Below are 13,865 nucleotides of genomic sequence, written 5' to 3' on the forward strand. Positions count from 1 at the left end.
AAACTGGGTTATGATATTTCTTCATCTTAGTCATTGAACAATCATCTTTATGATAAACCATTATTATGAATTTTAACTAGGTGGCACCCTTGCAAATTCTCTATTAAATTTAAGACTCTCAGGTGTTAAATACGAGAGATCTAGATATTCCATCAGATCTTTATCTTTCCTGTTTTAATTAATGAAATCTGAAAGAAGGATCTCCCTCCTATGTGTTTATGATTTTTTCGAGAAATGTGAACTAAAAAGAATATTGCAGCATATAATGGAAGAAGAAAGCCTTGATTACAGGAATGGAATCATTACCTATTTTTATTGGCTATTATTTGTCTTGAGGCGGATTGTTTCTCCCTCAAATGTTGCAGCTTGATTTTTCCTTTTTTTTCTCACTTGTTGCTGCAATTGTGTTGCAATGGTTGATGTATTCTTAATAATTTTATTGTCAATGAATAAATTCATTCGTCGTAAAAAGAATAAATCCATTATGTTTTAACTTCTAGTAAAGAGAATTGACATTTAATTTCAGACGCTCAAATTTAGAAACGGATGAAGAAAAATCCATCGACTCCCGTGGTCCGCCATCAATTTTACTGAATAATCGAGTTCCTAGTAATCTCTTAAGCAAAAGTGGTGGAAGCTCAATAGTTGTTTTGCAAAGAAACTCATTGAATCACGATTGCAATAATCCCACTCTGAGTCCTCAGGGCTCAATTAGAAGCCGTGGTCAGAGTCCAAGTAAGGTAAACCTTTTATTTACATTCAAAGACGGATTTACTAACATTTACTCACAAAAATCAACCAGTTTTATAGCCCTTGTCTAAGTTATTAGGTTAAAGGAATATGTTTTGTGTTTGGACAGAATCCCCTCCCCCCATTTTCATCATTCCCTGGAAACCAACACCAGGGGTGTTTTCAAAACAGAACTAAAATAAAGATTCTGACTTACTAACCTCCCACCCCATACATCCACTTGGTGAAAAATAATAATAAATTAATAATAAAAAACAAAATATCAAGAATATATGTAAAAAATATCTAGTAAAATATTATCATATTAGGCTAATGTATTTTTCTCTATTTTTAAAAGCTGCCAAAAAAGTGAAATTTTTAGTGCCGACAGAAGTAGTGCGTTCCATATAATGGAATACTTAGTCTAGTGATGAAATTTGTGATCTTGCTGATAATTGATTATGTTTTCTTTTTTGTTTTGAAGCCTTTGAACATAAAAATAGGATTTCATTACTCAGAGAGGTTGAATATCCCAAAGGGAAATGACAGGTCAAAGTAATTGGAATCAGATTGAAATTACAAAAATTGGTTTGCGGGGACTCGTTTTGTCGTGTAAGATATCTATCAGCGGGCTGAAAGGAAACAATCGGATTCAGCTGTATTTGGTTTGCTTGGCTGTAAATTTACTGCTAAATTTATATCTGCACGTTAAAATCTGTGAATTTTTTCATTTTTCTTATTTGTGTTTTTACAAAAAGGAGTATTTCAGCAATTACAATGAAAAATGAAAAAAACGACTGAGTATATAACTTAAGCAAATACAGTCGATTTCTTAAGTAAGTGAATTCCTTAAGTAAATAAACTTGAGTACATAGAGTCAAGACTGAGTCAATTTTTCAACTACTCTTGTTGCTCTTTACGCCTGCGGGACGTGGACAATGAAACTGAAGGACGAGCGAAAAATCTTGGCATTCAAGATGTAATACCTTCGACAGATTCGCTGTAACGTGCCTCGACGGAGTCTCAAACCAACAACTTTGAGAATTGCTGAAGCGGGAAATAACAATACTCCAGAGTGCGACTGTGACTACAAAACCTTAGGTATCGTAGGCACGTTCACCAGATGGAAAAAGTACCAGATGGAAACTCCCACCAGTTGTTTTCAAAGGTTGAGCGCATCGTAGCCGCCATCTTGGCAGACCAACCTCGTGCAAATTTTAAAGCAAGCAGATGACCACATCCTACAAACAGCTGTTCCGTCGACGTTTAAATGAGATGGCCCCAACTTGATCCATCAGCAGGGCATAAGTAAGTAAGGGTTAAAATAAGAGCTAACCCTATGTTGCAGCTAAACCTTCTGTAATCACACATCTTTCCTGGGGTTTCGGAGGAGGCACATGAATGTTTAAGTGTTTGTATATTTTGAAGGGTGAATCGTTTCTTCATAAACATGTAAAAAAATATTAATCAAAATATAAGGGTCAATCACCTTCCCCCGTCAGTTGGCACTCCTGCTTACCTCATCCTTTTCCAGTGCATTTTTAGGCAACAATATTTCATTTTTTCCAGGATAAACACGAAAATGTAGCAAGGTGTCATTTAAACCAATTTTGCAGGAAGAAGGCTTCCCTTTAAGCTCCTCCTGGAAGTAAAGATCGTGGGTACTAAGTCCTTGTGGGCTAAATTTGCAATATTTACAGCAATATCCTGTTTTCAGACTTCTACAGGGACACCAATTAGTGGGGTTTGAGGCAGGAGGGGGGGCCGTTACCTAAAATCTGGAAAATACCTTTGGCATTTTCACTAGAAAAAATGTTCCCTTAGATATTAAAAAAAATAAAAACGTCATTAATCCCCTTTCCTACATTTTCTTAAGCGGGTATCATTGGTCCTCCATTGAACATGTAACTTTGCAAGGCCCTTCTTTTAAAAATTTAGCTAAGGCCCCTGGTTCACCTTGTTCAAAGCCTTTCTTTTTGGCATTATAAAATGATTTTCAGGGCTGCCATGAAGTAACCATCGACAAGCAAATTCTTAGGCGTGGACAACTTATGAAATTGATACAAATCCTGGTTTACCAGGCACGTAAGCTAAAGTCCATTTTCAGCGCTGAGAAGATATTCAAATTAGAAAATAACATGTAATAGGCATGTTATGTATAGCATATTTAAAATGATGGGAAAAATGGTTAAGATCACGAGGTTTCTGAAAGGGATCAACCTGCAAAACTTCGTTTACCTTCTAACCCACGAACAATTCTCATAATCATTTTATGTTTTACTGTCTTATAGAAAAATTTGAGCATATAGTTTGAAAATAAAAAATACTTACTAGGCTTCATCAGCAGAGAGCTAGGTAGGCTTTTTGGCATACTGAGATAATGCGTTTAAACACCGTAGTAAACAGGCCAAGGATTTAAAACAACATGTATCACCTAAATGATCCCACAACAGGTGCTGTGCCCGAAGACAATTGCACCTCTTGTCACCAACACCTCAGTCATGCCCCTATTAATCAGCCCCATAAGCAAAAAACTGCTAAGGGAGGGAATTTATTTGGAGTTGGGTAATCTTAAAAAATGTTGAAAAACAGGCAAATTACACGAGAATCAATAATTTTTATGTATATATGTAGGAGTATCGTGGAACATATATATGACGCTCATGATTATTCAGAGTCAAAGCCTCCACCATGTGCCCCGCCTTTTATGCAAGTCTGTGTGAAGTTGTGGATGACAACTTCTTGGAAATTGCATCAAAAAAGGATAAGCGTAGCGAAAAGAAAGAAGAAATTACCTAACAAAATGGTTGTTATACAAGGTTGCCATAACGGAATTAGCAGATTTTTCTGTGGAATATGATCTTTAAATACCTTTCTTTTGCAGAGTTTAAGCACAGGAATAGGCAATATTAATAGACAGCCAAAAGTAAATATCTACAAGGCTTCGTCAGCAGCGAGGGGTATAGGTTCTTCAACGCAAGGGGACGGTGTCGCTTATTTACCCCTCCCCACAAACACACACGCAACGACACACACAAACACACACCCTTAAAAACCTGAGGATTAAAGAAACAAAGTACGTATTTACCTAAATGTACAACCAAGCAGATACTGTGCCCAGATACCATTGTCTTCTTGTCCTCCTCCACCAGCTATGCTATTGTTCAGGCCCATAAGTAAAATTTGTCATGGTTATTCCTAAGGAATTGGGACAATAGTTAAACTGTAGCGTAAAGAGTGAGGTATTGAGGAGGGGAGAGCCCTTTCGTACACACAATAATTTCTGTTCGTTTTAAGTTTTAAATTTGCTTCTTGTTTTCAGAAGAGAGACTTAATATGGAACTTGGTATTAACCAAGTGTCATATAGCGATCGCAAATTCTGTCGGTCTGTCTGTCCCAGTTTTGCTACTTTAGACACTTTCAGGTAAGCTAAGACGATGAAATTTGGCAGGCGGATCAGGAACCAGACCATATTAAATTGGAAATTGTCGTTTCTCCGATTCGACCATCTGAGGGGGAGTGGGGGGACGGTTAAATTTAAAATATTAGAAGAAAGGAGGTATTTTTAACTTACGAACGGGTGATCGAATCTTAATGAAATTTGACGTTGGGAAAGAAGTCGTGTCTCAAAGCTCTTGTTTTAAATTCCTGACCAGATCAGATGACATTGGGCGGAGTTGGGGTGGGGAAACCTAAAATCTTGGAAAACACTTAGAGTGGAGGGACCAGGATGAAACTTGGTGGGAAAAATAAGCACAAGTCCAAGATACGTGATTGACATAACCGAAACGGATCCGCTCTCTTTGGGAGAGTTGGGGGGGGAGGGTTAATTCTGAAAAATTAGAAAAATGAGGTATTTTTAACTTATGAAGGATTGATCGGATCTTATTGAAATTTGATGTTTCGAAGGAAATCGTGTCTCAGAGCTCTTATATTAAATCCCGACCGTATCCGGTGACATTGCGGGGAGTTTGGGGGGCCTGAAATCTGGGAAAACGCTTAGAGCCGAGGGATCGGGATGAAACTTGGTGGGAAAAATATTCACAAGTCCTAGATACGTGATTGAAATAACTGGAACGGATCCGCTCTCTCTGGGGGAGTTGGGGGAGAAGGGTTAATTCTAAAACATTAAAAAAATGAGGTGTTTTTTACTTACGAAGAAATGATCGGATCTTTATGAAATTTCATATTTAGAATGACCTCGTAACTCAGATTTCTTATTTTAAATCCCAAACGGATCCAGTGTCATTGGGGGGGGGGGTTGAAATCTTGGAAAACACTTAAAGCGGAGAGATCATGATGAAACTTGGCGGGAAGAATAAGCACAAGTCCAAGATAAGTGACTGACATAACCGGATCGTATCCGCTCTCTTTGGTGGAGTTGAGGGGGGGGGGTAATTAGGAAAAATTAGAAAAAATGAGGTATTTGTCACTTACCAACGGGTGATCAGACCTTAACGAAATTTGATATTTAGAAGGATCTTGTGCTTTAGAACTATCATTTTAAATCTCGACCAGATCCAGTGACATTGGGGGGGATTGGAGGGGGAAACCGGAAATCTTGGAAACCGGAATTCTTGGGAAAAGCTTAGAGTGGAGAGATCGGGATGAAACTTGATGGGAAGAATAATCACAAGTTATAGATACGTGATTGACATAATTGGAACGGATCTGTTTTCTTCGGGGGAGCTGTGGGTTATTAAATTGGGAAAATTAGAAAAATTGAGGTATTTTTAACTTAAGAACGGGTGACCGAATCTTAATGTTAGATATTTACTTAGATAATTATTAGATATCTTAATGTACCGATATTTAGAAGGAAATCATGTCTCAGAGCTCTTATTTCAAATCCCGACCATATATGTTGAGATTGGGGGGAGTTGGAGGGGGAAACTGGAAATCTTGGAAAACGCTCATAAATGTTGTAGATTTGTGACGGACGTAACCGGACTGGATCCACTCTCTTTGGGGAAGTTAGGGATGGGATTCAGTGCTTTGGCGAGTTTGGTGCTTCTGGACGTGCTAGGACGATGAAAATTGGTAGGTGTGTCAGGGAGCTGCACAAATTGACTTGATAAAGTCGTTTTCCCTGATTCGACCATCTGTGGGGCTGTAGGGAGAGGAAAAATTATAAAAATTGAGTTATTTTTAACTTGCGAGTGGGTGATCGGATCTTAATGGATTTTGACATTTATAAGGACCTCGTGACTCAGAGCTATTATTTTTGATCCCGACCGGCATTAAGCCTCTGATTTTCCTTTTAAAGCAATCTATTGCTTCATAGAATTTTGCTAGAACTCATGCCATATGAGCTCTTGGTTCTTGGCTCTTCTGACCTCGTCACAAGTGCCATATGAGCTCTTAGCTCTTGTTTTTTCAGTAATTTCTGATGGCTTGTAAAATAATGTGTTTAAAACCCCCTCCTCCCCACAAAAATTTCTCCATGGAAAGCTCATCCTGCGTAAACCACCCCCTCCCCCGCCGGAAAATTTCCCCCAGGACAATTCTATCATGAAAATTCTCCCATCCGATAAATTGCCTGCGGACAGTTCTGCCTGAAAGATTCTCCTTAGCGTATTGTCATTTGAAAAAAAAAGACTTTTTATTTCCTTTCCGGTTGTTTTTCCAGGTATGCCGTAGATTTTGTCCTCTTTTGAAATTTTTCACGATATACCCCCCTCCCTCCCCTAATGAACAGTTCCTCTCGTGGAGAAATTCCCTATGAAGAATTTCTACCTTGGAAAATTGTCCTTTGAGATCCCAGAGAATCCGAACCCCTACAAAATTTCTCCCAGGCAATTCCCCTGGAACATCTTAACATTTAGCATTGGGTCACCAAAGAGAAAGTAAGACAAATCAAAATAATTTATAATGGAATTCTGGCAAGTACCTCCTGTGTAAAATTTCTCCTGGAAAGTTCACCCCCAGAAACTTCCCTCGACACGGAAAACTTCCCCTGGGGAAAATCCCCCTGCGAAAAATTACCGTCCCCTTAAAAGGTCTGTGTACTCCCAAGTAACAAATGCAATATGTAAACAACGGTTGAATTTTATAACTTGCAGCCCTTTTCCCTGCAGCTGTGGGGGTTATGTCATCCGCGAAGGTATAGTCATTGGACATCTAAAATACGTTGAACAAAATGGGTGTCTAAGAATTTTGGTCGGATGATTTTGGGGAAAAGTAAGCGGGAAGGGAGGGGGCTTGTTACCTTCCAATTTTTTATCACTTAGAAAGGCTGCTAGAACCTTTAAATTCTGTTTGAACAAGCTCTCTCACGATCTTCTAGGATAATTGGTTCGATGCAATCACCCAGGGAAAAAAAAAAGTAAGGAAATAAAATAAAAACGCATCTGTGTTCTCTCTTTTGGGAAAAATACAAAATTCTGCACTTTTGCAGAATGATAGGAACTTAAACCTCTGCAGCGTAGTTCTCTTACACTCGGAATCTGACGGTGCGATTGTTGATTAGATTTGTTTACTTTTTCGAGGTGTTTCCTGTTTTTTTCGATAATAAGGCAAAATTTCTAAAGATCATACCTTTTGATTGGTAAGATTAAGCTTAATGAACTTTATCTATGGAATCAGCATAAAAGTCCAATTCGTTTGATGTCTCTATTGTTATCAAAATTCCGTTTTTTAGAGTTTGGTTACTATGGCGCCGAGTTGTTCCTCACTTACAGTTCGTTACCACGAACTATTTGATATAACAGGGTGATAGGTATTTAAATTAGGTTTAAATTGTAAAAATATTATACTGATTGATCAGAGGCAAAAAAGATTGACGAAATTGTGATAAAAGTACGATAAGAGCCTTCGGGGCTAAGGAACAAATCTTCTTTGGGCATCATAGGCAGTGCAATAGCACTACCCAAGTAAAGAGCGATGTAGGCACAATGTCTTATTTATTTGTTCTTTTTTTTGTTTTGTTTTTTTTTTTTTACTTTAGACCGAGGTACTTTGCATCAAAAAATTTGTCGTAGAAACATCGAGAAGGGCTCATTTTATTGGAAATTGGAAGGGCTTTTGCCCTTTTTAAGTCAAAAGTGATTGGAGGGTAACTAGTACCCCTTCCGCGCCAACCGTTTCCCCAAACACATCCAGTCAAAATTTTGAGATAGCCATTCTGTTCAAAGTAGTTGAAAGGTTCAGAAATTATGTCTTTGAGGATAACACTCCACCCCCCAAAGCCCTCAGGGCAAGGATTTTAAGTTATGCCCTGGGTGTATCTAAGGTTTATTTAGGGAGGGTGATCGTTTGAACTTCAGAAGGAGCTTGTTGGATTGCTAATCAGAGATTTTCGCGCGCTTTTTGAGATTCATAGTGATGGGAGGGGGATACCCCCCCCCCTCACACCTGCACTTCATATTAACCCAAAATGCTTCTAGTAGAAATTTTGAGGTGGCTATTTGTTGTCAGAGAAACTTCGGAAAAGGCTCATTCTATTGGAAATTGAAAAGGATAGTGCCCTTTTTAATAGTTGAAAGAGATTGGAGGGCAACTAACCCCCCTCCCACGCCCACCATTTTCCCAAACACATCCAGTCAAAATTATAAGATAGCCATTTTGTTCAATGTAGTTGAAAGGTTCAGAAATTAAGTCATTGAGGATGAGCCCTCCCCCCAGAGCCACCAGGGCAAGGCTTTTAAGTTATGCCCTGAGGGCATATAAGGTATATATAGAAAAGGTGGTCGCATAAACTTTGGAGGGGGCTCATTTGATTGATAATCGGAAGTCGTAGTGCCCTTTTTAAGGTTCAGGGTGATCAGAGGATGGATATCTCCCCCCCCCCGACACGTCGTATTTTCCTGAAGTGTATCTCATATAAATTTTGGCTGTTCATTTGTTGTCGTAGAAACTTCGAAAAAGGCTCATTCGATTTAAAATTGAAAGGACAACTAACCCCCCTCCCACGCCCATCATTTTCCCAAACACATCCAATCCAAATTTTGATATAGCCATTTCGTTCAACGCAAATGAAATGTCCCATAATTATATCTCCGAGGATGAAACCCCCTCTCCCCTGAGCCCTCAGGGCAAGGGTTCCCGAAATGTATCTGACAGAAATTTTGAGATGGCTATTTGTTGCCATAGAAACTTCAAAAAAGGCTTATTTGATAGGAAATTGAAATGGCTAGTGCCCTTTCAATTATGTGTTTGAGGATGACATCCCCCGCAGACCCTTCAGGGCAAGGGTTATAAGTTATACCGGGGGGCATATAGGATATTATAGGCAGCACATTAGTGCTGCCTAAGTAAAGAGCAATGTTGACACAATTTATTTTATTTTTTTTTGTTATTTTTTTTTTTTTTGCTTTAGACCAGGGCACTTCGTAACGAAGTAGTTGTGTTTGACACTTCAAAAAGGACTCACTCAATTGGAGTATGGATGGGCTAGTGCCCTTTCTAATAAACGAAAGTGATTGGAAGGCAACTAACACTTCTCCCAAGCCAACCATTTCCCCAAACAACTCCAATCTAAATTTTAAGATAGCCATTTTGTTCAACATATTTAAAAGGTTTGGAATTATGTTGGTGAGGATGACAATCACCCCAGAGCCCTCAAAAAAGGCTTTTAAGCTACGGCCTGGGCGTATCTAAGTTTCATATAGAAAGGGTGATCGTATAAACTTCGGAGGGGGTTCATTGGATTGCTAATCAAAAATTTTAGTGCCCTCTTTGAGATTAAGAGTGATGGTAGGGTAGATACCCCCTGCCCACACCTCGTATTCTCCCAAAATACATCTGATAGAAACTTTGAGATGGCTATTTGTTATCGTGGAAACTCCGAAAGGGCTCATTCGATTGGAAATTGAAAGGGCTAGTGCCCTTTTTAATAGTCAAAAGTGATTGAAGGGCAATTAACCCCTCCCACGCCCACCATTTCTCCAGATACATCCAATAAAAATTTTTGATAGCCATTTTGTTCAATGTAATTGAAAGTTCCGGAAATTATGTCTTTAAGGATGACAACCCCTCCCCCCGCAGAGCCCTCAGGGCAAGGGTTGTATGTTATGGCCAAGGGGAATAGAAGGCATATATAGAAAGGGTGATCGTATAAACTTCGGAAGGGGCTCATTGGATTGGTAATCAGAAAATCTAATGCCCTTTTTAAGATTTAGAGCGATAAGACCCCTATCCAAAACTCGTATTTTACTGAAATGCATCTGATAGAAATTATGAGAGGGCCATTTGCTGTCGTAGATACTTCGTAAAGAGCTCATTCGATTGTAAATTGGAAGGTCTAGTGCCCATTTTAATAATAAAAAGTGATTGGAGCTAATCCCCCTCCCATGCCCACCATTTCCCCAAACACATGTAATCAAAATTTCAAGATACCCATTTTGATCAACATAATGGAAAGGAACAGAAATTATGTCTTTGAGGATGACAATCCCCAGACCCCTCAGGGAAAGGGTTGTAATTTATGCCCTCTGGATATAAAAGGTCTATATAGAAAGGGTGATCGTACAAACTTCAGAGGGGGTTCATTCTATTGCTAATCAGAAGTTTTAGTGCCCTTTTTGAGATTCACAGTGATAATAGGTTGGAGACCCCCCCCCCCATGCACACCTCGTAATTTCCCAAAATGTATCTGATAGACACTTTGAGATGGCTATTTGTTGTCTTAGAAACTTTGAAAAACGCTCGTTCGATTGAAAATTGAAAAAGCTAGTGGCCTTTTCATTGGTCAAACGTGATTGGAGGGCAAATAACCCCCCCTTCCACGCCCATCATTTATGTCTTTGAAAATGACAACCCCGAGACCCCTCAGGGCAAGAGTTGTAAGTTATACCCTGAGGGACTATACGGTATATATAGAAAAGGTGATTATATAAACTTCGGAGGGGGCTCATTAGATCTGTAATCAGATGTTCTAGTAAATTTTTGACATTCATAGTGATCGGAGGATGTATACCCCTCCCACAACCTCACACCTCAGATCGAAATTTTGAGATTACCATTTGTGTTCGTAGAAACTTCAAAAAGAGCTCATTCGATTGGAAATTGAAAGGGCTAGTGCTCTTTTTAATAGTCGAAAGTCATTGGAAGGCAAATATCCCCTCCTCTCGCACCTACCATTTCCCCAAACACGTCCAATCAAAATTTTGAGAAGGTCATTTTGTTTAACATAATAGAAAGTTCTGGAAACTATGTCTTTGAGGATAACAACCCCCCTACAGGTCTCAGGGCAAAGGTTAGAAGTTATGCCTTCAGAGCATATACGGTATATATAGAAAGGGTGGTCGTATAAACTTTGGAGGGTGTCTATTGGATGGCGATCAGAGTTTCTATTGCCCTTTTAAAAATTGAGAGTGATGGGAGGATGGATACCCCCCCACACACACACACCTTGCATTTTCCTAAAATGCACCTGATAGAAATCTTGAGATTGCTGTTTGTTGTCATAAAAACTTTGAAAAGGGCTAATTCCATTGGAAATTGAAAGGGCTAATGCCCTTTTAATAGTCAAAATTGTTTGGAGGACTCTCACGCTCATAATTTCCCAAAACACATCCAGTAAAATTATGAGATATTCATTTGGTTAAACGTAACTTAAAGGACCATAAATTATGTCTCTGAGGATGAACCCCCCCCCTTCCACAGTCCTCAGGGCAAGGATGCAAGTTATGCCCTGGGGGTAATAAGGTTTATATAGAAAGTGCGGTCGTATAAACTTCGGAGGGGAGCTCACTGGATTGGCAATCAGAAGTTCTAATGTCGTTTTTAAGATTGAGAGTGATCAAAGGGTTGATACCCCCTCCCCACACACACCGCGTATTTTCCCGAAATTCATCTGATAGAAATTTTGAGATGGCCACTTGTTGTCGTAAAAACTTCAATAAAAGCTCATTCAATTTGAAATCGAAAGGGCTAGTTCCTTTTTTATTAGTCAAACGCGATTGGAAGGCAACAAGCCCCCCCCATGCCCATGAATTGCCAAAACACATCTAATCAAAATTTTGAGAAAGCCATTTGGTTTAGCGTAGTTGAAAGGTCTGGCATATAAGGTTTGTATGGAAAGGGTGGTCGTTTAAACTCCAGATAGGGCTCATTGGATTGAAAATCAGATGTTCTAGTTTCATTTTTAAAGGCCAAAGTGATGGGAGGCCTGCCCTCCCCCCTCCCTAAGTCTTATTCTCCATAAAAGTATCCGTTGAAAACTTTGAGATAGCTATTTGTTGAAAAATCATCCAATGAACATATTATAAGGCCTTTGGGGTTAACAGAATCCTCCAGAGTCTGGGGGTAAGGGTTGTAAGCTATTTCTCAGGGACATATCAGGTTTTTATGGAAGGGTGGTTAGTAGAGGCTCAATTATTTTGAAATATATAGTTCTAGTTCCCTTTTAATCGTAGCGGAGAGTAACTAGCCTCCCTCCCTGACATTCTCTTTTCTCATATATATTCACATAGCAATGTCTTTAGGGTGGACACAATCCCCCAGAGCCCATTGGCAAGGGTTTTAAGTTATGCCTTGGGGCGCATAGGGTTTTTTGGGAACGGGTGGTCATATGAAAGCTTTGGATCGGATGGAGCTCATTTGATTGGAAGTCCGAAGTTCTAGTTCCATTTTTAATAGTGAAAATGAATGGAGGGCAATCAACCCCACCCAAGCCTATCATTCCCCAAAATATATCCAATTGAAATTTTAATAGATCTATTCTGTTCAGTCTTTTGGAAAGTTACAGTCATTATGTCATTGGTGATGTCAACCTGCCCAAAGTCCTCAGGGCAAGGGCTGTAAGTTGGCATTTGTTCATTGTTTCCACACAGTATATTTTATTGAGAAAGGCATGCATGTTTGAACTTTACTTTCCAAGAAGACGAAGGGCATTCAGATGTCCCTTTCAGAGAATGTTTTGAACTAAATTAAAATGCGTTACATGTATAAGGATTGCCAAAAGGGTGCAATACTGGAATAACTGAGTATATTAATTTGGAAAATTCAGGAAATGATAAGGAACATGATAAAAAAAGGTAATTTTTGCATGCTACCAATACTACTACAACCAGACCAGTCTATTGACAGTATTGAGGGGAAATTTGAGCTAAATCAAGAGACGCTGTGTGCGTGCTAGTCAAAATAGCGTATCTCAAGAGTTGATTTATTTATTAAGTTTGAATTTTCAGAGAATGCTTATAGGGGAATATCATCTCACCAAAAGAAAATATGTGCACATTACTGCAAATACTACTACTACTACTACTAGATTTACTACTAATACTACTGCTTTTCTTGATACTACTTCTAAGGCTAAGAGCACTGAGAAGAATATATGATAACATCCATGTTATTAAAAGGACATATCAGCAATGTCATAGCAACGGCTAATTGTATTAAGTTGAAATCTCTAGGACTTGATGAGAGGAATGTTCTGCTGAACAAAAGGCAATATGTTAATACTATTACTAGTAATATCAATACTACTACTGCGGTTACTATTACAACTATGCCTAGGGATATGAAGGTGAAATTTTCAATGAATTTTGAGGGGGGGGGTGTGAACTGAATCACAACACGCCGTAATGCAGGTTATCAAATGGAAGTAACAGCTTAGGAACAGTTTGGCTTGTGAAGTTAAAACTAACAGTACTTGTTTTGAGTGATGTTGAACTAACCAAAAGAAAATATTTTCAACCTAATACTACTGCTTCTAGTCATGCTACTACTACTGTCACTATTACTACTACTGCCCCTAAAGCCTAGGCTACTGCAATTAATTCTACTGCTAATGCTAATACTACTTCTACTGCCATTAAAGCTAAGGATAGTCAGATGAAAATTTTGGGATGTATAGTGACTAAGTGGAATTAAATCGAATCACACTATGCTCACAAAGCTTTTCAAGCGGACCCATCAGAAATGCTTTAAGAACGGTTGATGGTATTAAGCTGAAACTTTTGGCGTGTGTTAAAGGGGATGTTGAAGAAACCAAAGATGCTATGCGCATACTTCCACTAATACTGCTACAACTATTGCTACTGTACAATCTAAGGGTATTAAGGTGAAGCTTTTAAGGAACATTTAGGTGGATATTGAACTAAATCAAAACAAACTATGAGCGTGTTGACTTTAAAAAAGTTGACACAGTAATGAATGAATGAATGACTGTATTTAAAGTCATTTTTCAGGC

General features: G+C 38.8%; 1 protein-coding gene across 1 annotated transcript in view; it reads left to right on the plus strand.

The window, feature by feature from the left end:
* The window catches only part of LOC136040022 (voltage-dependent T-type calcium channel subunit alpha-1H-like), a 351,811-nt gene that overhangs the window by 263,874 nt on the left and 74,072 nt on the right, over positions 1-13,865 (plus strand). Inside the window, exon 23 of the mRNA XM_065724088.1 lies at positions 527-740. Coding sequence (XP_065580160.1) covers positions 527-740 — 214 coding nt within the window. The remainder of the gene's footprint in view (positions 1-526; positions 741-13,865) is intronic.

Source organism: Artemia franciscana, chromosome 20, assembly GCF_032884065.1.
Source record: "Artemia franciscana chromosome 20, ASM3288406v1, whole genome shotgun sequence".
NCBI lineage: Eukaryota > Metazoa > Arthropoda > Branchiopoda > Anostraca > Artemiidae > Artemia > Artemia franciscana.